Consider the following 25,871-nt stretch of genomic DNA (forward strand, 5'->3'; position numbering starts at 1 on the left):
TTCTCTTCCCGGCCCGCCTTAAGGTTTTCTTTCAGGAAAAGACCTTCTTCTTTGATACTCCACAGGCGGCATGGACCTGGCTTACGGAAGAGCGGCCCCTCTTACCTGGGGCGGACCCCCCCCCCCCCCCCCTCCCCGCCGCCGCCCGAAGGACGTGGGCCGACCCGGCCTGGAGGTGCCCAAGGCGCAGCGATGCCGCATGGGGTCCAGGCAGTGGGGCAACCGAAGGGGTGGGAACTCTTGATCGCCGGGGGCAAGACTCCGACGCTCCCCGAGTCGTGCGATGGGCCAGAGGGCCTCCTCCCCACCCTGGTGTCCTCCCTTATTGACATGGGTAGCGCCCCACGATCAGATGCAGATGTAGCCCGCCGGAGGGCCATGCCTGACTCAGACCTGTCGGGCAGCCCCGTGATCCGTGGCTCTGGCGGGGAGGAGGGGGTGTGACCGGGGGTGCAAGGTGTATGTTTGCATTATTTACCTTTCAGGACCTGACATGCTTCACCTACCTTTGGCCCCGCAACGGGGGCTCTCCCTTGGCTCCACTGGAAGATCCGGCCAAGGTTCACCGTCTTACTGCCATCCTGAACTTGACTCATCCTGGTACTTATGGTTATTCACTCCATGTTTCTTTATTGTGGGCATACATCCGTATATATGGAGGGGGGGTCCGATTTCGCCATGCTCCTGCTTGATTGTGTGCTAACTGTTAGCGAATCACCGTTAGGGGTGTAGTTAGTAGCTGGGGTTTTGGGCGACAGATGCTTCCACTTCAGAAGTGTAGGGTGGGGGAGTTGGGAGGGATGGGGGACCTTTGTTCCTCGCTTGTTTGTTTTGTTATGCCGCCTAAGGGCCGCTGGTTGCAGTCCTCCTTAATACCCATGTTTCTCTGACTGCTCCGCAGTTGACACGCAGCATATATCTTATATCAGTTTATTGTTTTCGGCCGCCTACGGGCCGCCATCAGAGGCACCCTTTGGTAGGTATGTTCCTCCCTCCTTCGCGCTCCACAGCTGTCGGGCAGATCACCATCTTCCATAGCCCCGCCTCTGGGAATGGGCTCGGGTGGGTGTTCCCCTCCTGGTGGGTAGGGTCCCAGGTAGCTATCCGCCCCTCCACAGTCCACTCCTCAATGACTTATACCCTCACTAGGCCTATCCACCTCCTCTCCAGGAATGTCAATGGCCTCTTAGACCGCATTAAGCGCACAGCTGTCCTCTGCTCTGCTCACCGCCACGCGCCGGACATCCTCTTCCTCCAAGAGACGCACCTCCTGGGTACACAGTGCAACTTCCTAGCTCGCTATGGCTTTGACAGGGTCTGGCACTCTGGTTTTACACAGGGATCCCGAGGGGTGGCTATTTTACTTGGGAAAGGGCTTCCCTTTACACTGGCGAGAGCTGAGACCGCCGCACAGGGTCGCTATGTAGCCTTCTTAGGAACCATCGAGGGGCGCCCCTTGAGCCTCTTGTGTGTCTACATTCCCCCCCACTCCTGCCCTTGACACTTCGTCACCTAACACAAGTAATCTCCTCCCTTCCGCAGGGTCTTACAGTGGTAGGAGGAGATTTTAACGCCGTCCTGCAGCCCTGGCGTGACACGACAGGGACTCCGTCTGGAGGCCGGATCGCCTCCGCGAAGCTCCTATCCAACTGGTCCTCGGCCCTCAGCCTCTGCGACGTCTGGCGAGTCTGGAACCCCCAGGAGGAACAGTACACCCACACGTCGGCAGCCCACCACACTCACTCCCGCATCGACCTCCTTTTAATGTCAGCTACAGACTGCCATCTAGTTTCTGGGGCTACGATATTGCCATAGGATCACTCTCCCCTCTCCCTCCGTCTTGGCTCCCCACCGTTGGGCCCCCGAGCGGTTTGACGGCTCAACGCCTGGTTTTGGCAGGCCTCAGCGATGGTGGAGTCCCTTGGACAGGAACTGCGTTCCTTTTTTTCACCAACACCGGCTCGGTCTCCTTGCCGGGAACATTGTGGGAGGCAGGCAAGGCCGTGATCCGGAGAGTGGCCAGGGGACTGGTCCACGCGAAGCGATCGGAGCAAACGGATCAACTTGCTCAGCTGGAATCGCGGACAGCACAACTTGAAGCAGCCCAATCCACTGGTGCCGCAAGGGATTCCTCTCGCCAACTGACGGTGGTACGTGAGGAGATCCGTTGGATCTCTTTGGAATCGACTAAGACGCTATGTCGCTCCTCGGTTGCCCGTATTTATGGATGCGGTGATAAGAATGACAAACTCCTCCACAATCTTGTGTCTTATCCCAAAGTCAACCGAATCCGTCTGGAGATCCGTTCGTACACCGGGACTCTCCACGTGGCGTCCTCGGCCATCGCGCAAACCTTTGCTGCTTACTACGCGGCCCTCTACGCCCCCGGAGGCCTCGCTGACTGACTTGCTGGAGGGAACTGGTACCCAGCTGCCGTGTCTCCCTCCGGAGACTGCGGAAGCCTTGGACCGACCCTTCACCCTGGAGTAAGTCCAGGACGCCATTTTGCTCTTACAACCCGGTAAAACGCCAGGTCCCGATGGATAACCCCCCATCTAATGGATCTCTTCCACCACGTGACGGAGACAGGGTCATTCCCGCCCGAGTCGGGTGTCGCCACGATTGTGGTTATTCCAAAGACGCAGCGGCCCTCCTTGAGCTGTGCGGACTACCTTCCGATCTCACTGATCAATACGGAGATCAAGATATTCGCCACGGTCCTGGCTCAGAGGCTTCGCCCCCTCCTGCAGGACCTTGTCCATCCCGACCATTGCGGGTTTATGCCGGCCAGAGGTACTCGTCACTGCATTAGTCTGCTTCAACTGGCTCTGGCCCACCGGGAGCGCCGAACCCCCTATTTAGCCCTACTCCTCTTAGACTTTGAGAAGGCCTTCGATACGGTGAATTGGGAGTACCTGCAGGAGGTGCTGGACGGGATGGGTTTCGGTCCCTCGTTCCGCCATCTGGTCAGAGTCTTATACACCAACCCCAGAGCCCGAGTACTCATTAATGGGGAGCTGTCTGAGGTATTCCCGATCCGACGGGGTACGTGCCTGGGGTGTCCGCTCTCGCCACTCTTATTTGCATTGGCAATGGAGCCCCTGGCGGCCCTTATCCGGCAAGATCCACTTATTCGAGGCTGGGCATGGGACTCTAGCCAGGTGGATAAAATAGCCCTATATGCAGGCGACGTTCTGCTTTACCTGGCCGACCCGGATAGCTCGGGCCCCCGATGCCTAGTGGCCTTAGCTTCTTTTGAGCGGGTCTGCGGACTCCGTCTTAATCCGGCGAAGTCAACTCAGGTCCCCCTGCATCCCTCCACGGACTGCTTCGACTGGCAGTCGGACATTACCCTTAGAAGAAACTCGGTTAAGTATCTGGGCGTTTGGATAACCCTTCTGCCAGACCTCGAATGGGCTTTAAACGTCACACCCCTGGTCGTCCGGATGAAGGCGGATCTCAAAAGGTGGAAGACCCTTCCCCTTAACACCCAGGGCAGGAGTGCCCTCTTCAAAATGATGATTATCCACCGTTTTCTTTGTGTTACAAAACACTACAATCCACTTCCCGGGTAGTTGGTTCCGTGAGCTGGACAGGGACCTCACCCGGTTCCTCGGGGGGGGGGGGGGGGGGGGGGGGGGGGGGGGTGGCAAGACCACGTCTATCTTTGGCGCACTGTTGTATTCCCACCTTTGATGAAGGTATGGGGTCACCAATCTCCACCTTTATTACCTGGCCACGAAACTTATTGTCATCCACGATTGGTATGCGGGCGGCTGGTCCGACCCTGCATACCGCGTGGAACTTAGCACGTCGGACTTCCCACGAATCCAGGCGCTTTTATATGGTAACCCGGTGCCATAGGCCCTGCCCTCGGTCACCAAGACGGTGTTTCTGGCCTGGCGTACGGCTCTCTGCCACGTGCGGTGGGATCGAAAGCTCACTCGGCAGACGCCGCTTTGGCACGGGTCCTAGATGCAGGAGGTCTCGTCCCTACAGGGGTTCCAATGCTGGGACCTCATTGGAATTTCAGTGCTCGGGGATGTCTGGATGGGAGATCACATTCGCTCCTTTGCAGACCTACAGAAGCGCCATGACCTTCCACATACGCAACACTATAAATACCTACAACTTAGACACGCCCTTCACGCCCATATATCGCTGCCTGTCTCCCTCCCAGAGTTCAGCCCGCTGGAGGCTCAGGTGTTGATGGGCAATTTGGGGAGGGGGGAGTGTCCCATATCTATCGGTCCCTGGTGAACAATGGTCCCGCTTCCCTGGATCGGCTCAGGGCTTGCTGGGAGGGTTGGTTGGGCCCCCTGGAGGAGGCGGATTGGAGGGATGCCCTTATGGCGCCCAAAACCCTGACCACATCCTCCAAGCTGCGCCTAGTTCAACTTTATTACTGAAACGCGGCTTACCTCACCCGGCACGTTTATTCCAGGCCCGGTTGAGACCCTCCTCAGCATGTGCTCGCTGTGCCTCTTCCCCCCTGATTTTTATCACATGTTATGGTGCTGCCCAGCTTTGACACCGTTTTGGGAGGGGGTGGAGCGGGATCTCACGCAGGCCCTGGGATGGGTGGTTCCCCATGATCCGCTGCGTCTGCTGTTAGGGGTGTTTGATGGGTTGAATGGATCCAGGGCGGACAAGCGCTTTTTGGGGACAGCGGTGGCGGTTGCCAAGTGAGATATAGCGGCGCATTGGTCCCAGGCTAAGGCGCCTTCAGTCAAGGGTTGGAGAAGAGGGGTAGACTGGTGCGGGATCCAAGAGGAGACCTTATTCGAAGCCCGAGGGTGCCCGGAATTATTCAATAAAGTGTGGGGTAAATGGTGCAACATGCTCCCACCCTGATGGTCTGCCTGTATTTGATTTATTCAATGTATACTTGTCTCTACTGATTGAACTGCCGGGTTGTGCCCTGATGGAATCGCCTGTCTGTACTGTCACGCCTATCCTGTTGATTAATGAACTGCAACCAATGGATTTGTTTGTTATGCACAAAACTTCAATAAAAATTGATTATCCAAAAAAATTAAGCAGAGGAAAGAAAAGCAACATTCCCTTTTCCTTGCTTTAAACAGCTGCTGCAGTTATGCTCCATGACTTGGCCTGCCTTTCACCTCTGCAGCTGGTCCTTTATAATCAGTGGCTGGATGTGTTACCAGTCGCCGATTATAGAGAAATTAAAAATAGGCATTTATACAGGGATTACAGGATTCCATGTATAATATTTTAGTTTAAAAAAAATCCATTTGACATACCAAATTTGGTTTTATATGTTTTCCTGACTAGATTCCTCATTAATACAGCGCTGTGAGCATTGTGTGTATGTTATGTTCTGTTATATTTAATTTATACAGTGCACAGCTACTCGAAAGTGTCCCGGCGCTAGCTACAGAAAAAGGCCAATGCACACAGATCAAGGACTAAAACAGCAGTGTTTTCAGCTTTTTCTTGAACAGCAAAGGGTCCTGAGTGCCCCGGAGAGCCAGAGGCAGCATATTCCAAGCCATACTGGCTTTGTGCTCAAAGGAATTGCTGCCAAGTCTTTGGCGCTAAAACCTAGGCGTCTGGATCAGCAGCTGGCCAGACAAGCGCAGCTGTCTTCCTGGTGTGTAAAAAGCAAACCTCTTCTGCAAGTAAATAGGACCCAGCCTGTAGAGGGCCCTATGTGCTATAGTTAGCATTTTGAATTTCAAACGGGATTCGACTGGTAGCCAATGTAACGAGTGCAGATATGTGCGCACACTGCGCCTTGATGTTAAGCCCAGAAGAAGTCTGGCCGCCGAGTTTTGAACAACTTGCAGTTTCTTGGTTAGAAAAACTGGACTGCCAAACAGAAGGGCATTTGCGTAGTCCAGTCGGGACAAGATAAGGGCACGGACCAAAGTTTCTTTGGCACTACCTGGCAAAAGGGGAAAAAACTTCCTCAAGGTTTTCAAGGTGCCAAAGCAGGTGCCGGCCAGCTTCTTCACTTGTGTGGAGAAGTTCAGGTTTTGGTCGAACCAGACGCCAAGGTTTTTGGCGGCGCCTTTGTCTGCAGTTGGTCGGGGAAAACCGGGCGGCCAAAGCCTTTCCCTAAAGTCCGTAGTAAACGAGCCATGAAGAAGCACTTCAGATTTACCCTCGTTACATTACAGCTGAGCATTCGCCAACCACTGAAAAACCAAAGACAAACAATGTTGGGCCGCCACTACCGACTCATCCTCCTTACTCCAAGAAAACAGAATCTGTTCTGCACAGTGGCAAATATGTCTTTTGAATTGTTATTGGCCCGATCAATACGAGCAGGGTAGTATATGCCTTTGGCCGCATCAATGGCCGCATAATAGAGTTTTTGTTTGGCTCGCAGGGCGTGTTTATCCATGGAATCGTAGCCCCTGGAGCGCCATGCTCTCTCCAATGATTTGCACACATTTTTCAGCGTCCTCAACTCAGGTAAACCAGGGCTTAGAGGGGGATTCTCTCCTCAGCCTATGTTGACATGGTGCAGACAGAGTAGTGACCGCACTAGAAATCCAGTTAGCAAACTGTGTCAGATTTTCCTCCAGGTCCCCCAGAAAGGGGGTGTTGGGAGGCCGCCAAAGAGCTACTAAGCTGCCCAGGTTCCAGTTTCCTAGTGGAAGGGTGGCGATAACAGTTGACCGGTCGTGGGGAATGATTAATGTCCCAAGAATAAAATATGGAAAAATGATCCGACCAGGCGACCGGTCTCGGCCTCATCACCAATAAAGGAATATTAGAGCAGATAGTGTCCAAGGTGTGACCTCCTTGATGGGTGGGATATTTAACCCATTGAGAAAGGTGGGCCAGGTGCAGGGAATCCAGAAAAGCTACAGAATTGGTTGTGTCAGTATGGTCTAGATGGAGATTAACATCCCCAGGAAGCACATAATTTGAGGAACGCAGTATACGCTCTGCCAATGCATCCCCACAAGTCTCCAAAAAGCGGCTAGCTGAGCCTGGTGGCCCATAGATCAAGGATCCCCCCAAGGTATAGTGGGCCGAAAGAAGCAAACTAAAATCCAGGGCCTCGCACTCTGCCCACCAAGTGGGTAGTTCACTATAGAGAGTCCACCAGTCCCTATACAAAATAGCCACGCCACCCCCTCTATCCACTGGGCGATCCACCATGTGTACTTTAAAGCCGGGGCGTGGCTTGGACGCCGATCGGGATGGCGGCGTGAGCTCGCAGCTCCGCGCGGAATCCCGCTAATTCTCCTGTTTTTCGGGACCCTAGGCGACCCGGAGACGACGTTCCTGCCCTCTGAAGTGTAAGGGGACAGCTGGACGTAATCGGTGAATCGCTGGGGGACTGCTGGCCCCGAGGAGATCGAGGAAGAGGCGGCCGAGGTGTAGTCCGGGGTGTGAAGAAAATGGCGGCGAGGAGGTCGGATGGTCCCGAACTTCAGCCCTGAGTCCGGCTGTCGTCGAGCAGTGAGGGACCCTGCACCCGGTTGCCCAACGCACTGGGATTGGCGGCGCGAAGCCCTGAGACCGGGGGACGCTGCCCGATTCACCCAGGAGATCAGGGGTTCTCGTCGACCACCGCCCCACGACTCATCCTCCCCCCACAGGCCCAGTGGGGGTGACGGAACGGAGCTCGTCCGCCTGGTCATTGCTCCTGAGACCATTGGCGGTGACATAGCACTGCCCGGTGCCCGGTGACCGGCACGGACCCACGGGGGAACCCGCAGTACGGGTGGCCGGACTTGTGACGCAGCGCCCTGACATGGCGGCGATCGGAGGGCCGATGCCCGGGAGCCGCGAGGGGGACGCGGCGACATCGACCCAGCTGAATGAGGGTCCCTCCCCGGAGCTTGACCAGGAACAGCGGCTGAACCGGCGCTTGGATGCCATCCTTGAGGCGATCACCTCCACTAAGGAGGCGTTGCACAATGACATTGCCCAAGTGGCCACGGGCCTGGGGCTGCTACGCGCGGATCACGCGAAGCTGGCGGATCGGGTCAAGGATCATGACCAACTGTTGCTGGACCTGAAGCCATCGGTGGTGACCGCGGAGCACAGGATTACAGACATTTTGGCCCGACTGGACACTCTAGAGCGGAGGGCGGAAGATGCCGAAGGCCGCAATAGGCGGAACAACGTGCGGGTCGTAGGCCTGCCGGAACGGATTGAGGGGGAGGATGCGGTGGCCTACATGGAGAACTGGTTCCGCACTGTGGTGGCGCCGGAGGGGCTTACTCCGTTTTTCACTCTGGAGCGGGCTCACCGGGTGCCCGCTCGCCCGCCGGGGCTTGGCCGCCCCCCCCGACCAATGGTGGTGCGGCTCCTCCACTACAAGGACCGAGACCTCCTCATCCAGCGGGCCAGGATGTCGGGCCCTTATGAGGTGGAGAACAGTAAGGTAACGATCTTTCCGGACTACACGCAGGCGGTCCAGAAGGACAGGGCATCGTTCCTTGCTGTGAAGAAGGAGCTCAGGGAGGAAGGCATTCAGTACTCCTTGCTCTACCCGGCCAAGCTGCAGATTATCATGGATGGCACCACACACTTTTTCCAGACTCCAGACGAAGTTTGGCAATGGCTTGAGTCGTACAGAGCAGGGACGGATAGGACGCACCAAAGTCGGCGAGACCAGCCCAAGCAGCCCCGGGTGCGGCAGTCACAACGCATCAGGTCCCGCAACAGGCGCCAGCGGGAGAAGCGGGAGGCTCAAATGGCGGCGGAGAAGAGGGATGCACTCGCGGCGACGGCGGCCATTACAGGGTCGCAACAGAACAGTGAACGGGCCGGAACGGACTCGGGAGGAGAAGGCAGCAGAACAGGAGAGGAACTTTCGGAGGCAGAGAGCCAGAAGGGGCCGACAGTGACCCCACAGACTTCGGATAATATTTTCTGCGGCTGAGATAGACTTGGGACTAGATCGGGACTTCATGGTAGGGTGATATCCTGTTGCTGGAGGGCGGGTTGCCGGGTGGGGGAGCTGAGTGTATCGGAGGGGATGAAGGGCGGGACGCGGGCTCCGCTAGCTGGGGTCGGCGGCGACTCACCCCCCCTAGGCCCTTAAGGTCGACTGTGGTGGAGACCACAGGGTAAGTGTGCGAGAAGTTGGATCAAGGTTTGGATGGGGGCGGCCATTGGGTTCGTGTGCTCTGTCCTGGGGAGTGGGGTTTGGGGAATGTTTCAGTTTTGGGGTTGTTTGGGGGGGGGGGCAACTGCATTGGGGGGGTCATGGACCGTTGTTGTTTGACTCGGACTGTACGGAATTGGAATGGGGACATTACCTAATTTGAAATGCCTAACGTGGAATGTCCGGGGGCTGCGGACTATGGTGAAACGTCACAAAGTACATGCATACCTGGTACGCAGGGGGGTTCAGATAGCTATGCTCCAGGAGACTCACCTCACCAAAAAAGAGTGCGCTGCCTTGCAGAAAAGATGGCGGGGCCAGGTTTTTGGCACCACTTACTCAGCGTATGCCAGGGGGGTCTTGATCTGGGTGAGGGCGGGGATACCCTTTCAAGTGCTGAATCAGGTAATAGATCCGGATGGCAGGTTTGTAGCGGTGGAGGGGAGATTGTATGGGCGGGATGTGGTTTTCTGTTGTGTTTATGCACCGAACACTGACCAAGGCCGATACTTTGATAGCCTCTCGGGGTCCTTGGCCTCTTTCCTGGCGGGTCCGATAGTGCTAGGGGGGGACTTCAACTCGATTACCGATGTGGCTCTGGATAGGTCCCATCCCCCCCTAGTAGACTCTCCTGTGCGCAGGCTGGCCGCGCACAGGAAGGACTGGCAAGAACGATGGGGGTTGCTGGATGTCTGCAGGGAGAGGCACAGGGGAACCAGGGATTACTCCTTTTATTCCGCTCTCCATGATTTACATGTCAGGATTGATTCGGTGCTTTGTGGGAGCTCCCTGGCCCCATTGATTACCCATGCTGAGTACCTTGCTAGGACGATATCCGATCATAACCCCCTGTTGGTGCATATTCAATGGCAGAGGGAGCGCTCAGTAATACCAACATGGCGGCTTCGTCCGGAGACGCTAGAGGATTCTGTGTTCGACGATGCGGTCCGGCAGGGCATTGATAGTTATTTCGGTGTGAATGAAGGAACGGCGACGAGTAGGTCTACTGAATGGGATGCAATGAAAGTGGTGGTGAGAGGGGTGTGCTTGGGCAGGTTCTCGAATGCTCGAACGACTGTGCTGAATGACTTAATGAAAGCGGAGGAAACTTTGAGGGACTTGGAGCGCCGCAGGCCAACTAGGCCAGATTTACAGGCCCAGTTATTGGAGGCGAAGGAAGTGGTAGCCACGGAGACGGAACGTTTGAGATGTTATGACTATAGGCAGTACATTATCAGGGCACACGCAGAAAGGGACAAGGTGGGTACCCTCTTAGCCAGATTAGCTAGCCCGGAACTTAGGGGTTGCCCGATCCTCAGCATTACTAACGCGCAGGGAGAGATGGTGTACTCCCAGGCAGCTGTATTGGACCGCTTTAGGGGTTACTATGAGGAATTGTACCGGAGTCAGTTGGGAGTGGGGGTTCAGGACATCGTGGAGTACCTGGGGGAGAGGCCGCTTCCGGTCTTGGACGAGGACGACGCGAAGGACCTGGGTAGCCCGATCACGCTTACGGAAATTCGAGTGGCTATCAAACATATGGCCCGTAACAAGACGCCCGGGGTGGACGGACTCCCAGTCGAGTTCTATCAGCACTATGTAGACGCTCTGGCGCCCAGGCTGCTGGTGGTGTATACGGAGGCCTTCGAGAAGGGGGCATTGCCGGGCTCCATGCGGGAGGCCTTGATAGTACCACTCCTCAAGCCTGGCCGGGATGCCGCGGACGTGAGGTCTTATCGCCCGCTGTCCATGCTGACGGTGGACTATAAGATCCTGAGTCGCATCCTGGCCACTAGACTGGCCCCGCACATGACGGGCCTGGTGCACAGGGATCAAGCCGGGTTTATACCCACGAGGAGCACGGCGATGAATATCCGCCGCCTGGTGGGAATAATGGACGCCATCTTGGATGGGGAGGGAACGCCGGCGGTTCTGTCCGTGGATGTCGAGAAGGCCTTCGACAGTTTGGAATGGCCTTTCTTGGATGGAGTGCTGGAGCGGTTCGGCATGGGCGATGGGTTTCGAAGGTGGACGAGGGTCTTGTATACCTCGGCGACGGCGAGAGTTCGATTGGGCGGCTTGGTATCTGCCGCGTATCCGGTGGGCAGGGGAACACGACAGGGATGCTCTCTCTCCCCTCTGTTGTTTGCCCTGGCGATGGAACCCTTGGCGGTCCATGCGAGGTCAGGCGACCGATACGCGGGAATAGTGAGTGATGGGCAATGGCATTATATATCGCTCTATGCAGATGACCTGCTCCTGTACCTAGCTGACGCTTCGGAGGCACTGGTTGGAGCGATGGATCTGCTGTCCGAGTTCGGCCGACTGTCGGGCCTTAAGGTCAATTGGGCAAAGACCTGCGTGTTTCCGCTGAGAGCGGGATCGCCAGCCCCTAGCAGCGACTTGGGTGTGACATGGGAACCCTCTTGCATCACCTACTTGGGTGTCCGCATTTACCACTCGGCTGCTGACCTTTTGGAGGGTAACATTGGCCGTTGTGTACGGTCACTGCGGGGTAGCTTGTCTTTCTGGTCGACCCTCCCGCTGACAGTCCTGGGCAGGATAGCATTGTTGAAAATGGTGGCGCTCCCCCGCTTCCTTTATTATTTCCGAACGCTACCTGTCTGGATTCCCCAGGGGGTGTTTAGGGAACTGCGGTCACTGATTATTGGCTTTCTGTGGGGGCATGGCCGTCGCAGAATAGCCTTGAGCACGCTACTTCGCCCCAAGATGGAGGGGGGCATGGCCGTGCCCGACCTTGAGCTGTACTATCTAGCGGCGCAGTTGCAGGTCCTTACGCAGAACGTAGCCAGGGTGTTCCGGGGGCCGGAGGAAGACCGGGGTCGGGGGATACAGCGCCACATGCTGTCGTACATCATTATGCAGCAACGGATCGAGTTACGGGCCCTCACCATGGAGGAGCGGACGCTCCGGCTGTGCTGGCAGAGGAGCCTTCGGAGAGCGAGGGCATCGCGGCCTTATGCCCCGGAGATCCCGATCGGGATGTTGACGGCCTTGCCGCACGGAGGGGATTGGTCCCCGTTGATGGACTGGGAAGACGCGGGGTTGCAGGTGGTGGGTGACTTGTATATAGATGGGGCGTTGGCGCCGTTCGACGTGCTCCGGGACCAGTTCGGACTGCCTGAGGGGGGCTTCCTACTACACGCGGCTGTAGTGGCTGCCATGCAAAAGCACTGGAAAGAGGGGCTCCTGGAGCCCGCGACGACTATGGCATGCCAATATGTGGTGATGGCAGCAGGTACATTCAAAGCTGTGACGTGCCTCCATAATAGGATGCTGAACGAAGGGCTGGAACCACTCCATGGGCTCAAAGCTAAATGGGAGGGGAGCGTTGGCCGGCCCATACCGGATACGGCATGGGGCCATATCCTGCGACGCACGTGGAAGGGCACCAGGAACGCGCGCTTTCAGCAGGTCCATTTTTATGTGCTCCATAGGGCTTATTTAACTCCAGAGAAACTACAGCGGCACTTTCGGGTGCCGGATGCCTGTTGCCCCCGGTGCTCGTCCCTTGGGGCGGACATGGACCACTTGTTTTGGGGGTGTCCACAACTGGGAACTTATTGGGCGGAGGTAGGGGAACTCCTGAACGAAGTGACTGACAGGGAGGTAGAATTCGACATGGCGGCGTGTCTATTGCTCTGGTTCCCGCATACTAAGCACACCAAGGTGACAAGTAAATTCATAGATCTGGGCCTGATATTGGCTCAAAGGGAAATATCGTGGCACTGGAAGACCAGGGGGGGTCCCTCACTGCGTAGATGGAAGAATGAGTTGCTGCGATGGTCTGACTGCGAGAGCGTGCTCCGGATGAAGCAAGCAGTGAAGTTGGGGAATGAGAAAGCTCTGGATGCGGCGCGTGCATGGGAGTTAGTGGTACAGGCTCTGCGTGATGCTTTGGTTGAGGATGAGGACGGCGAGAACTAAGCCGCTGGACACCGCGGGGCGAACACAGAAGTATCTCACTACGCTCTGTAGTGGAACCATCCAGTTCAGTAGAGCGAAGCACACACCTTAGCAGTTGCCGGGGGGGGGGGGGCGTTGGGGGGGTTAGTTGTAGAGGGGCTTGGGGAGGGCCGGAAGCCATTGGAGGGTTGCTGGTGGAGGCCTTGGAACTACTGGGACAGGGGGTATTGAGTGGCGGGCAGACTGATTGGGTGGGACGGCCTGGCACGAAGGCCCGAGTAGCCTAGAGTAGGCCCCGACGGGGGCAATAACGTTGATTCCACGGAGATGGCTGACGGGAATGTTGTTGCGGGTGGGGGGGTAAAAGCAGATACGTAAAACGACCTTCCGCCAGGGTCCCAATGGGACGTACACTGTGTTGTGTTCCTCTCGAGCGATCTGATATGCCGCCCGGCCTCCGGGATGCGGGCTGAATGGCTGTGTACAACTGTGAACTGTCATTGGACGGGGGGAGCCCACAAGTGCACTGGCTGTTTACTTTTTCCTGCTGTTTATAACTCTGCAATAAAAATATATATTAAAAAAAAAAAAAAAAAAATGTGTACTTTAAAGCCGACAGGTGTAGCCAAGGCCACAATGGGATTTGAGAAGACATCCAGCCAGGTCTCAGTGATACACAATAAGTCTAGCTGTTGTCACTAACCAAATCAGCGACATCTTCATAGTGCTTCTTCAAAGATCTAGCATTAATAAGGCAAGCCCTAATACACCCAAACCTGGATGTATCATCCGTCATAACATTCGGAGACAACTCCGGTGAGAATCTGAACCCACAATCTACACAGGCATAATCCCTAGTACACTCAGCCAAATTTCCATCATGTGAAAAGCACGGAGAAGGTCTGAAAGATTGTAATGTCTCACTCGATATGCAAATGACCCTACTGCTTCCTGATGTAAATCGAGCAGAGTGGCTCGCGCTGACTTAGCGCTGACGGGCGCAGACGGGCTTGCCTTAGGCGCGCCTTCCGCGCGCCATTGGTGCGTCCGAGCGAGCACCATTTAAATAGGGTGTGGCTGAAGCCGGTGAACAACGTGCATCAGCTGGAACGCTGACTGCACTACGCGCGAGTCGTGTCCAAGATGGCTGCTGTCACGCAGTGCCACCCCAAAAGAAGCAGCCAAAGGATCGAGGAGTAGCGTACACAGTAAATTTAAAAGATGTAAAGTGTCCCGAAGTTAAAAAGCAATTTCTACGAATTTTATATTTTTAAAAGTATCTGTGAGGCAACAGTAAGTTAACAATAATTCCTCCCAAATTCCCTCTGTTTGAGCAGACAAGACAAAGCTTAGGCAGTTAGAGTAGTGCGCGAAACTTGACCTTTCTTATGTGCATTTAAATTTCTATAATCTAAATCTAGTCCTTGAATTATCAGGTTTTAACACCGGAAAAAGAGGCGTGTTCAAGGGAGAATGACAGGGCACAATTATGCCCTGATAATGTATTTAATCTAAAATAGCTTCTATATTATGCTTAGCTTCTGATTTTACTGGATATTGAGTCCGAACTTGGGACTCACACCATAAAGGAATCATTCATGGAACAGACTCTTTGTCGTACTTTGCTTGGTTTATATGCAACGCAGGAGTCTTCTGTAGGGCCCATTTAAACACATATTTTTCCCTGAATTCGGTAGATTCCTACGATGAAAATGGTTGCATTATTACCTCCTGACCTTAAACAGCAACTCTTGTAAAAACCACTGGCCAATAATTCCTCTGTAAGAACGAGGTCATATGCATCCAGCAAAAGAGACAAAAATATAGCTTTGATTTTGAGGCATATATCACCCTCGGTTCATATCTCTACATCACAAACCCTGTCTGGAAGGGTAACATGTCCATCCGGTGTCTCAAAATGTATACTTTCTTCAGTTGGAGTCATCACCAGATGCTCCTTGAGAGTCTTACTAACTATTGTTACTACTGCTGCACTGTCCAGAAGCTCTACTGCCCAAGTCTAAGTTTGCTACTTTTTCTTAAAATGGGCCTCTATATCCAAACCTTTCTCTTCCTTCTTTATACTTAATTAAACTTCACCCATTGACTCCCTTTTCTGTTTGATGTACTTTGTCCTTTCTGCTGTACTCAGTCTGTCCACTCTTTTCTGTCCATTTGCTGTCCCCACAGTTCTGTAAAGCATGGAAAGAATGTCTTTCAGAATATTGAAAGCGATCCGGCTTTCTGATTTTTATCACAGTTATGCAAATTTTATCCACCCCTGCACCGTTCCTGCCTTGGAGAGAATTCAGTACTGGTATTTCATTTTGCTTTCTGCTTCTTCTCAGTTTCCAGTGCAGTTTTCTGGTTACTTAGTCTGCTTTTTGAAAAGGAAAGTGTTGTATTTAACTTGGATAGAAATAATTATTTGCACTATATCATCCTGCTTCAAAGGTTTGTGGATCATAAATTCATAATGAATATATATGCCTCCGTTTTTTTTTTTTTTAACATTGGCAGAAAGGAGTTTAGTTATGGACAGGTGTGAAAGTCCTCATAAAGGCACTGCCAGCCAAGAGCTTAATCTGTATTGCAAAATTATGTTTTATACATTAATCAGAAAGGAGAAGCAATGTGGCTGAGGTCTGACAGCATAATGAACAAGCATTTGCAATGCAATAGGTCTCGCATTTACGCGAGGTTGAGCTATTGGCATTGTAAATGACAATGGCTTTTAGTTTTGTTTTCATTATTAAGTTTTAATAACGAAAACAAAAAAAAGGCATTGTTATTTGCAATGTCAATAGCTCAAACTCGCATAAATGTGGGATCTATTGAATTGCAAATGCTTGAGGCAGCTTGGGGTGAAGCCCTGTTTTGTTTGGCTAATCACACTACAGATAAAGCATCACTGTTTTTTATAGCGCTTACTGTTACGTCTCGCGTTGATTTAGCGGTGTAATTAACAGGTTTTACAGTTCGCAGACACTTTTCAGCTAATTTTGGCAGCAGTGCAAGAACAAACCTAGTCAATTCACACAGTGAAGAAAGTCTATTCACACCGTATAAACATTCGGGAGAGAGTATGTGGCATTACGGCCAGAAATGCTGGGTTTAGAAGTCCCAGCGTCAGCACAACAGCCGTGATTCTAGGCAATTCAGTTAATCTCCACGTGCCTATAAAAATGTAAAACTACACATCTGATCTTGTGTAATGTAACCTGGTGCTTATGTGAAGCACTCTAATCTCTTTCTTCCAAGTTTGCGCTATATAAAACTAGAAAAAACGTTCTTCTTTGTGCGTACACATCTTTTCATGTAAACAGCACCTCATTGGGTGGGCACGAAGCCCTTGCAAGGAGCGCATTTTCACCCTCGTGATTCGGCTCTTTTTAGTACTTTCCGAGTTTTACCTCTCTTGCACGTGGAAGTACACAAAACAGCTTCATTTGATCTGTTGAGAGGGGCAGACTGGAAAGGGCAGTTAGGGTGAAAGGCATGTGTCAAGAGTTCTAGCCTGGCTTGTAGACGCTGTCAGAAGTCAAGGATGGACAGAGCTGGACATGGTCACGCTTTTCCTCCACACCCAACACTGCATCTGTGCAAACAGCTAATAGACACACAAGAATATACAAACTACATGGTCAAACTCAGGGCTTTAAGTGGGATGAATAAACTAGAGGGCCTCTCAAAGGGGCGTGGCCGACGTAATTAAGGGCATGAACGCACTCCAATATCTAAGAGTTTACGTTATATAAAACTGCAAAAGAAAAGAACAAGCACTGTGAACCTGTGAAAGGAAAAAAAGAGTCAATCAGAGTGTGAGAATGCTAGGAGGATGTGGGAGGGAGGGAAAGTGAAAGCCCGCCCTGCGCGCGCTGTGTTTAAACGCCAGCCCTACGCGGGGACAGGAGATGTGCGCGCGTACGGAGTGCATATCTCCTGTCCGTACGAGTGCACATCTCATGTCCCCCTTCGGCAGAGAAATTGACAACAATAGGTCTCGCCAAGGCGATCAGCGCAAGCGCTGTTGCTAGGCGAGACCTAAAAAGGCGTGGAGCTAATATACCTGCCATTGTTTTTAAAATTCATGGTCTCTGAGAGTGAAATGGAAAAAATTAATGTGTGATTATAAATAAGACCTCAAAATATAAACTCAACGTGTAATATTGATAGCAAAGACTAGTACCACCAATATACCTATCGCAAATTTATAAAGGTTTGTGCAAATGAGAAGAAAAAAACATATATAGGTTAAATAATTATACTAGAGCAAAAAGTTGAATAGGCAAAGTATACACGTGTTCAGAATAATACAATACCAGACATCTACATCATTGTTGGATTTGTGGGCAACAAAGTACCAGCGATCACTTGTTATGTGTTAGTCTTTGTTTTCTTTGTGGAACTTCGTTGAAGGTAGTTACGTTTATATTAACTCTTGCCTACCTCTTCCACGCAGGTGATGCAGTTTGGTCGAATCGACGGCAACGCTTACATTCTGGACTTCCAGTACCCCTTCTCTGCTGTGCAGGCCTTTGCTGTTGCTCTGGCCAATGTAACTCAGCGTCTGAAGTGAAGCGCGCGCTGACCGTCGCGCGCCGTCCTGTTTACACGTCCCCATCCCGCGAGGCCGCGGCCAGGACTACGACGTCCGCCCATACCTAATGCAATGGGCGTGCAGATGACGGAGAAGGGAGGGGCGGAAGGGCTGGTCTTAAAACTGGAAATTTTTGGTGCCTAGAAGGCAACAAAAGTGAACTCTGTGTTTTTTTATATATATATCTATCTATCCAGTAGTGCTGGTGTTGAGCAAAAGCGAATGCACAGAGTGCGCCTTTCAGTGTTACGGAGGGAGTGTGTCTTTTAGCTTGTACTGGTGGTTCTGCTGTATTTGCTGCAATGTCTTTGGAAACAAATTTAAACAAAAACGAAACCTGCCATTTACAAGTAGACCACGTTGTACTGTCAGTCGTTTTCTTTTCACTTTGCTAAAGCAGCGAAAGGCTGTGTTGTTTCTGATCTGGTTTACCTATATCATAAAAATCAACGGCAACCACAGCGACAATAACAAATGTTATTACTTGAAGACGGTAGAGTTGTCCTCCGTGGGAACGGCTGGATGCTGCAGGCAACAGGCTGGTGTCTGCAAGCTAGCGTTTTATTTGTAGACACTGCAGAGATGATTAAACAAAATGGCAGCTCTGCTTGATTTCAAAACGAATTGCGTTGAAAAAGTAAATATTGATTTCATTGTTGTCTTATGTTGGCTAAAACTGTGTTTTCAAAATGGCAATGAAAAATGGAACATGGAAGCGGATAAGAAGTGACGATGTGATTTTGCAATGTTTGTGCACAGCTGGTTCAAGTTATTGTTTTAGTTTCCTTTAGTTACAGGGTCACACTACGCTATAGAGAGCCTTCCCGCCACTGCTGTCCATTCCATAAAAAACAATGCAAAATGATGATTCATTATTCTGGTGCTTTTGACAGAGACGTCCTTTTGTTGAAGACAGCAGGAGAAATTTGAGACATTTGACAGCCCGTGATACTGGTGTGCACATTCATGTTTGATGGTGTAGTGGGGTCTCTTTCCTTGGTAAACATCGTTTACCACAAAGTTTTCACAACGCACTACCTTTAGCACGTATCCCTTACACCGCAAGTCGATACCACGACTTGCACTGGAGGGCGCTAAAGGTTTAAAAATAGATAATTTACTATCCCAACACCTTCCCTAGGGTCCACGGGGACTGGTGTTAGAATAGTAAATCATACTATTCGAAATCCGCACCCCCAACGCAAGTCGTGGTAATGACTTGCGTTGTAAGGGATGCGTGCTAAAGGGATGCGTTGTGACGGTACGCGTTGTACCGTCATACATCCCTTTCCTTTGATACTAAAGAATGACTATCTATCTCACTGTCAATGCTGTTTCAGTGTTTCTTTTTAGCTAGTACAGAATGGATTGGCTCCCAGAGACCATAACAGATCATCTTCAGACTTGTGGACACGATGTTACTCAAAATAGATGAGGAAGTTCATTCGAAATTCAAAGATGCATTGATAATTTTCATGGGGGGGGGGATTCATATGAAAGGGGTGTCCACCATCCCTTCTTGCAACCTCTGTGTTGTGATCGCTGCAGCAGAGAGCTCAGTGGTTGCTGCAGAAGTATGTATCTTGTTTTAACCCCTTCCATGCTCATGACGAGCTCAGCTCGTCATGAGGCACAGTTGAGCTGTGCTGATGACGAACTGAGCTCGTCATGAATACAGTAATAATTTCCAGCACAGCAGCGATGTGGTTAAAATACAAGGCCCAACACTATTCTAAGTCATCATGCAAGGGAGTCTGAAAAGACAGCGTGCAGTGAGAACTAAGATTAGTTCTTAACCAGAGTGGCTCAGATCCAGGAACTGAAAATATAGATCTTTGTGAGCTGCCTGAAAGGTTGTCATTCTTCCTTCCTACTTATGAATTTCTAATCAACTTTTCTCTGAAGTACTAACCTCTCTGCCAGATGCCATGGTGAAAGTGTTTAACCAGATTAACGTTGCAGTTGAGGCTGCGTTTAAATTATTCTTTAGTGACAAGGCATAAAAAAGCACTTTGGTAAGCAGGTGTATAACAGTTCCTGATTGGCAGGGTTATATTATGCAGTTTGATACGCTGCACTATAAACAACTCCGCCATCACTGTGATCACAGTTTACATTCAATCTGCCCCTACCACCAAAGGTGACCGCAAAGAATAATAGCCAATTTTTAAGTTTTAGATTGGTTTGTCCATAACATTGTATTTGTTTTTTTATTCATAGGAGTCATGCTGTGCCTTACTAATCTGTGTAGCTTTTCTCTGGAAGTAACTGTCACACTGCATAATCAGCATTCGTACTGGTTGTGTATGTTGAATCAGCTGTTGTTCTCAGTCTTGCTGCCTATTCTAGCAGGCAGGTCTGAAGACAGGAACACCGAATGCGGGGGTGTCTTTGTTTGATATCTCAGGACACAAGGCCATTATTAATTTTGCATGCTATAGGTATCCATCGTGAGACTCCGAAACAAGACATACCTGTGCTTTGAACACATTGCAATTTATATGACATCATTAACGCAATCAACAATCTTTTTTTCTTCATATAGACTAGTCAGTAGCATTCATCTGCTTTGTTTTTTTAGGGGTGGCTCATATTGGATGCTTCCTCTTCTGGTTCCGGGTCCATAATTCTAAAAACATTCTATTCTCACATCCCTATTAGGGATCTCGATATAAGCCTGCACTGGATTTCAAAAATGTAATTCCTAGATGCCCATTTATCGTTATAGTTTATAAGGCTTGTTTGTTCCTCACCTTTGTGGTGGTGGGCCAATAACTTTAGAGTTAGTTGTTAAATTTGTTTCCATTTCGTATCAAAATTGCATTGCATTGGCGAACACCTGGTTCCAATGTTACCTGAGGAAATCCGCAGCTTTTTTTTTTTTTTTACCACAGGCATTGTATTACAAAGGTGTTGATCAGCGCTAGGAGACAGATGCAATGATTTTTCCCTAATATGGATGAAAGTAGCGCACATGATACTTTTTCATGTACTTTTTCTACCCGAAAAAGCTCCACTGTTGTGCTGTCTTTACAGCAAAGCCTCTTGTATGTGTTGGACCTCTGATCAGTTTTTGCTCTTTCCATAGTCTTCAAGCTGCCATTACATATTTTTCTTGCCCCAAACCAGTCTTGCATTTATTACAATTGAACACTTTATTGCCCTCATTTATGTGGGACAGGATGAGGTTTGAGCAAAGAAGCGAGAATTATTTGGAAGCAAGAGTGGTTTGATTCCATGGTTCTATTTGCACCAAGATGTTTCACATTTAATTTTCACTTGTCCCTAAAAGAGGTTGCGGTCGATGTGGAAGCCAAAGGAGTTGGTGCAGGAGGTGAAGCTGAGATAGAAGCCATTGCAGTTCACGTTGGACTGTCTTTCTTACGTTTAGGCTGTAGCTTACTGTCATCGATGAGCACAATCTCCGTTTTTGTCAAAATGAACTTAAGGTGAACATCGGTCTTCAAGGTCTGGGTAGCGTTTATGTAAGATCTAAGTGCTGGATATTGTTAGCTGATGGCACTTTGAGGGCTATGTCTGTGTCAACATCAAATTAGTGGAAGATGTCTAAATTGCCAAGCATGGGACCCATGTACAGGCTGGAAGTTAGGGGTATCGCAAGTGACAAGGACGTGGAAAAAACCTGGAAGAATGTATTTCCTTAAACTGAGATCTGTCTGAGAGGTGGAGAATACGGTTAATTTCGGAGAAGAGTGAAAAATTGTGTCCAAAGTTATTAATACGTATTGAATCCTTTGACGGCATGGGTCTCCATTGTCATTTTATCTTATTGTTTTATCATCTACTTTTAAAGCTACTGTTTCAGTTCTGCAGTAGCAAAACCAAGATGGTAGTCTTGAGTAGCTGCTGGTTGAAGTACTCTTGGAGATGAATGGTGAAAACTTGCTTAAGGTTTTGCTGTACACTGAGCAGGTGGGTAGCGAGGTGATAATTAAAGAGATAGTCTTTGCTCAGTTGTGGTTTTATGAATGTTGGATGACGAGGTGGTCATTGGAAAGTTTGTCCTGGTTCATGTATAATTGTATTAACATTTTGAAAACCTGTGCAGTATTAGATGTGATTTGAATGTGAATGAAAGAAAGAGAAAGTCAAAGTTCTGTACTAAAATTTAAATATTTTCCAAAATGGATGGTAATCTGCACTGAAAGGTGAAGTGTAACGCATAAGGTGAAGCCACACGAGGATTGTGAGTTTTGTACTGTTTTAGTCGTTTGCTAGACATCCGACAGCATGACATGAAAACATTTTTTTTCAAAGCAACATATTGCACTGAATTTTAGAGCCAACTCCCTGAATGATGCCTTGAGTTCTGTAGTGACTTGAGACTTGTAATTTATTTTACGATCAGTTTTAACAAGCTTTAAAATGAAATGCAAAAGGCTCTAAAAAGTCATGACCCACTTAAAAAAATAATGATAACCTTTTGATGCAATAGAAGAGGAAGCCAGTGGAGGGAGCTATACGAGCACGATTCCTGTCTTGAATCATGTCAGAATTTAATTGTTGTTTTAACATAAGATATTTCTCTCTTTTACTTCTCCATTCTATGTATGTACTCTTCTTGTTACTGTTTTTTGTTTGCTCGAGCTTGTTATTTAATGTAGAATAAAAAATAGTTTTGTGGAGTAGCATGGCAATGAATTTTGACTGAAAAAGGCACTGTGGTATTTATTGAAAGGGGGTTGGGGAGTGTTTGCATTTGTTTATAAATGAAATACATTTTTTGGTACTGTTCCTTTTGACATTCTTCAACGTTTATTATGACAGATTTTGATTTTCTACTTGATGTGCCATCATGTGGGCGACTAGGGCAGTTTTACCCTGATTGAACCCATGAAGTAAGCTCTTCTCAAGTGCTTTGCACTGCTGTATGCGATCACATACTTACAGCTGCCCTTTGAAGAGTTTGGCTTTTCTATTAAACAAGATGGGCCTGGGTTTGCATTGTGAGGATGATTTTATCTCCCTCTTCTGTGCTAGGGTCAACCAGCGTAACTATATAAATTTTGCAAGTGGCTTGTGCCACAATCTGTGACGACTACAGTACATGATTAAAAACGGATTGCCCTATTTTCCTTGATATGGAATTGTGAGAGTTGTCCCACTGTTGCTTAATAAATTTTGCATATTACAAACATGTTCCATGTGTGGCACTTCTTGTTTGAGGGAAGGGGAGGTGCTGTGCTTTTTGGATGTGTAAATAACTTTATATGCCATAACAACAACAAAAATCAGCCATCTAAACAAGAGAGAATGTGTGCCAACCCCACCTCATCAAAACACCAAAAAACTGAGCAGATATACACTAAACTGGACATAATTGACGATCCAGAAAAAGAAAATAAGTTACTTACCTGTAACTTCAGTTATCCAGTATTGGTATCTTCCCCGTCGCCGAGGCGGGAGTCCCACGGTATATAAAAAAGCAGTGCCAAAGGCATATTACAGTAGTAGGCCCTAAGAGAAAGGCCTGAGGCCTAGATTGTAGTAGCCTATCTACCTCATTAGGCTAAAAAGACCAAAGTCTTTGTTTCAACCAATCCGCTCACAGCACCCTCTAGAACACTCTCTGCAGAGCCAGTTCTCCTCAGATTTTCGTTAGCACAAGTGGGAAATTAGTATCACGAATTAGAGAACTGACTCTCCGGGGAGGAGGGTGGGTGCATGTGAATCTATGAAAGATACCAATACTGGATAACTGAAGTTACAGGTAAGTAACTTGTTTTCTTGTCCTATTGGGGTATCTTTCATAGATTCACATGCCTGAAACAGAGTAGCAAGCAGTATGCCAGGTAAGAGTCCGTTGCGGATGGTGGAAGACTTATACTGATACAGTCCCAATTATACAATCGTTAACCAACAAGTGTGAAACCTGTACACTTTTCATAGACAAAAGATGACTATGAATATAACATAACAGTCATAGTACATCATCATGGATGTATAATATTACACCTTGTTAGTAGTAAAATTGACATGTCTTTATACACATGAAACACAGTTTATCTCAGCACTTTTATATAAATATTTATGTAAACTTATTCTAAGTACACATTAAGGAGCACATGTTACCTGAAGATGTCTTCAAAGAAATAGATGTCGTAAGACGGCTTGACCAACTGCCGCATCTTCTTGACTTGTCGATTGCAGGCAGTAATGTCTCGTAAACGTGTGGACATTCTTCCATGTCGCAGCACGGCAGATATTTTCCAGTGTCACTCCTGCAAATAACGCTGTAGACGCCGCTACAGCTCTCGTGGAATGAGCCTTGATATTTCTCAACAGTGGTTTGTGTGATTTGATATGGCAGAAGGATTAGTTACTTACCTGTAATCCTAGTTCTCTTCCAGTGGTATCCTCATCAAAGTCATAAGCATTAGAATATTCCCGCCCATGCGCGGGACCCCGGAAACACTATATTATATGTGCCCCACATATATATACTCATATATATATATATATATATATATATATATATATATATACATATATATATATATATATATATATATATATATATATATATATATATATATATATATATATAAACATGCAATAGCAGCCAAATAACATCAGAGCTGAAATATGCTGTGAAGAATTTCTACCATACATGAATGATATGCATTAGAAACATGAGAAACAACACCAAAGATTGTTTAGAAACTGTTTTAATGCTCAGATAGCAGTAGAAATTCTTATAACTCACTGAAAGCATAGAAAGCTCCCAGGCTGCATTGCAAACACACAGTCTAAAAAGACTGAAAAGCTAACCTGTAGTTGCATAGCAATAAACTGACACCGTGCCTTTAAGGCACTCATGACCCCCAGTATCCCATCACGCCTCAGGGGTGACAGTTAGGTCAGTTCTTTTCGGAGACTGAAAAAAACCCAATAACAAATAGGTTAACAATATCTCCTTATTAAAGAATGTCCTTTGCCCGGGGAGGCGGGAGGGTTGCTTATGACTTTGATGAGGATACCCCTGGAAGAGAACTAGGATTACAGGTAAGTAACTAATCCTTCTCTACCAGGGGATCCTCATCAATAGTCATAAGCTTTAGAATAGAATAGCGTGCTTCACCTCATCTCCCTGCGGGCAAAGGAGTAACAATACAGTAATAATCATACTAAGCCTAGTAATAACTAAGCTCGTACAGGCCGCAGGCTACCCAAATAGATTCCTCAAAGAGGCTTGTCCTACTTGAGTATCGGCCCTGGAATCAGAATCTAGACAGTAATGCCTCGTAAAGGTATGAACTGATTTCCAGGTTGCAGCCTTGCATATTTCTGACATTGGAATGTCGTGCAAGAAAGCCACTGTGGCCGCTTTCCCTCTGGTTGAATGCGCTTTGGGTGACACCAATAAAGCCTTGCCTGCAAGCTGGTAGGCCAATTTAATGCAGGAGACAATCCATCTAGAGATGGACCTCTTGGCCGCTGGAAAGCCCGTTCTCATTGAACCATAGTTCACGAACAGCTGATCTGACTTCCTGATTCCCTTGGTTTTTTCCAAATAGAACTTGAGCACTCTTTTTAAATCCAAGGAGTGCAATGACCGCTCTGCTGGGGTCGCTGGATTTGGAAAAAATAAAAAAAAGAAGGGAGGGAGATGGACTGATTTATATGAAAATCAGAAACCACCTTAGGCAAGAAGGATGGGTGAGCCCTCAGGACCACCCTATTGTGATGGAAAACAGTATATGGTTCCTTCGCACAGAACGCTTGTATCTCGCTTACTCTGCGCGCTGATGTGATTGCTACTAAAAAGGCTGCTTTCCAAGATAGATGTTGCAAAGAGGCCTTGTGGATAGGTTCGAAAGGAGGTGACATTAACCTGGATAGAACCAGGTTCAATTCCCAAGGAGGAGAAGGATTTCGCACAGGGGGATAGACTTTCTTCAACCCCTGGAGGAAGTCCTTAACCACCGGAACCTGAAAGAAAGAAATCTGATTAGGCGATTTCCTGTACGCTACTATAGCTGACAGATGCACTGTAATGGAAGCATATTTCAATCCAGAAGTTGCCAAGGAAAGGAGGTATGGCAGAATTACCTCCTCCTGCCCCTTCCAGTTGATGATCCCTACACCATATATAAAACCTTTATATAAAACCTTTTCCACTTGAACGCATAGGACGCTCTCGTGGAAGGCCTCTTAGCCTCCTTTAAAATGTGCATGCATTCGGGAGGCAAGTTCAGATGTCCATATTGCAAGACCTCAGGTGCC

General features: G+C 49.2%; 1 protein-coding gene across 1 annotated transcript in view; it reads left to right on the plus strand.

Moving 5' to 3' along the window:
- TULP4 (TUB like protein 4) overlaps positions 1-17,936 on the plus strand; it is a 631,050-nt gene extending 613,114 nt beyond the window's left edge. Inside the window, exon 14 of the mRNA XM_086927321.1 lies at positions 17,487-17,936. Within this exon, the coding sequence (XP_086783447.1) occupies positions 17,487-17,603 (117 nt within the window). The 3' untranslated portion in view covers positions 17,604-17,936. The remainder of the gene's footprint in view (positions 1-17,486) is intronic.
- Positions 17,937-25,871: the final 7,935 nt, after the last annotated feature.

The sequence above is a fragment of the Lissotriton vulgaris genome, chromosome 6 (assembly GCF_964263255.1).
Source record: "Lissotriton vulgaris chromosome 6, aLisVul1.2, whole genome shotgun sequence".
Lineage (NCBI taxonomy): Eukaryota > Metazoa > Chordata > Amphibia > Caudata > Salamandridae > Lissotriton > Lissotriton vulgaris.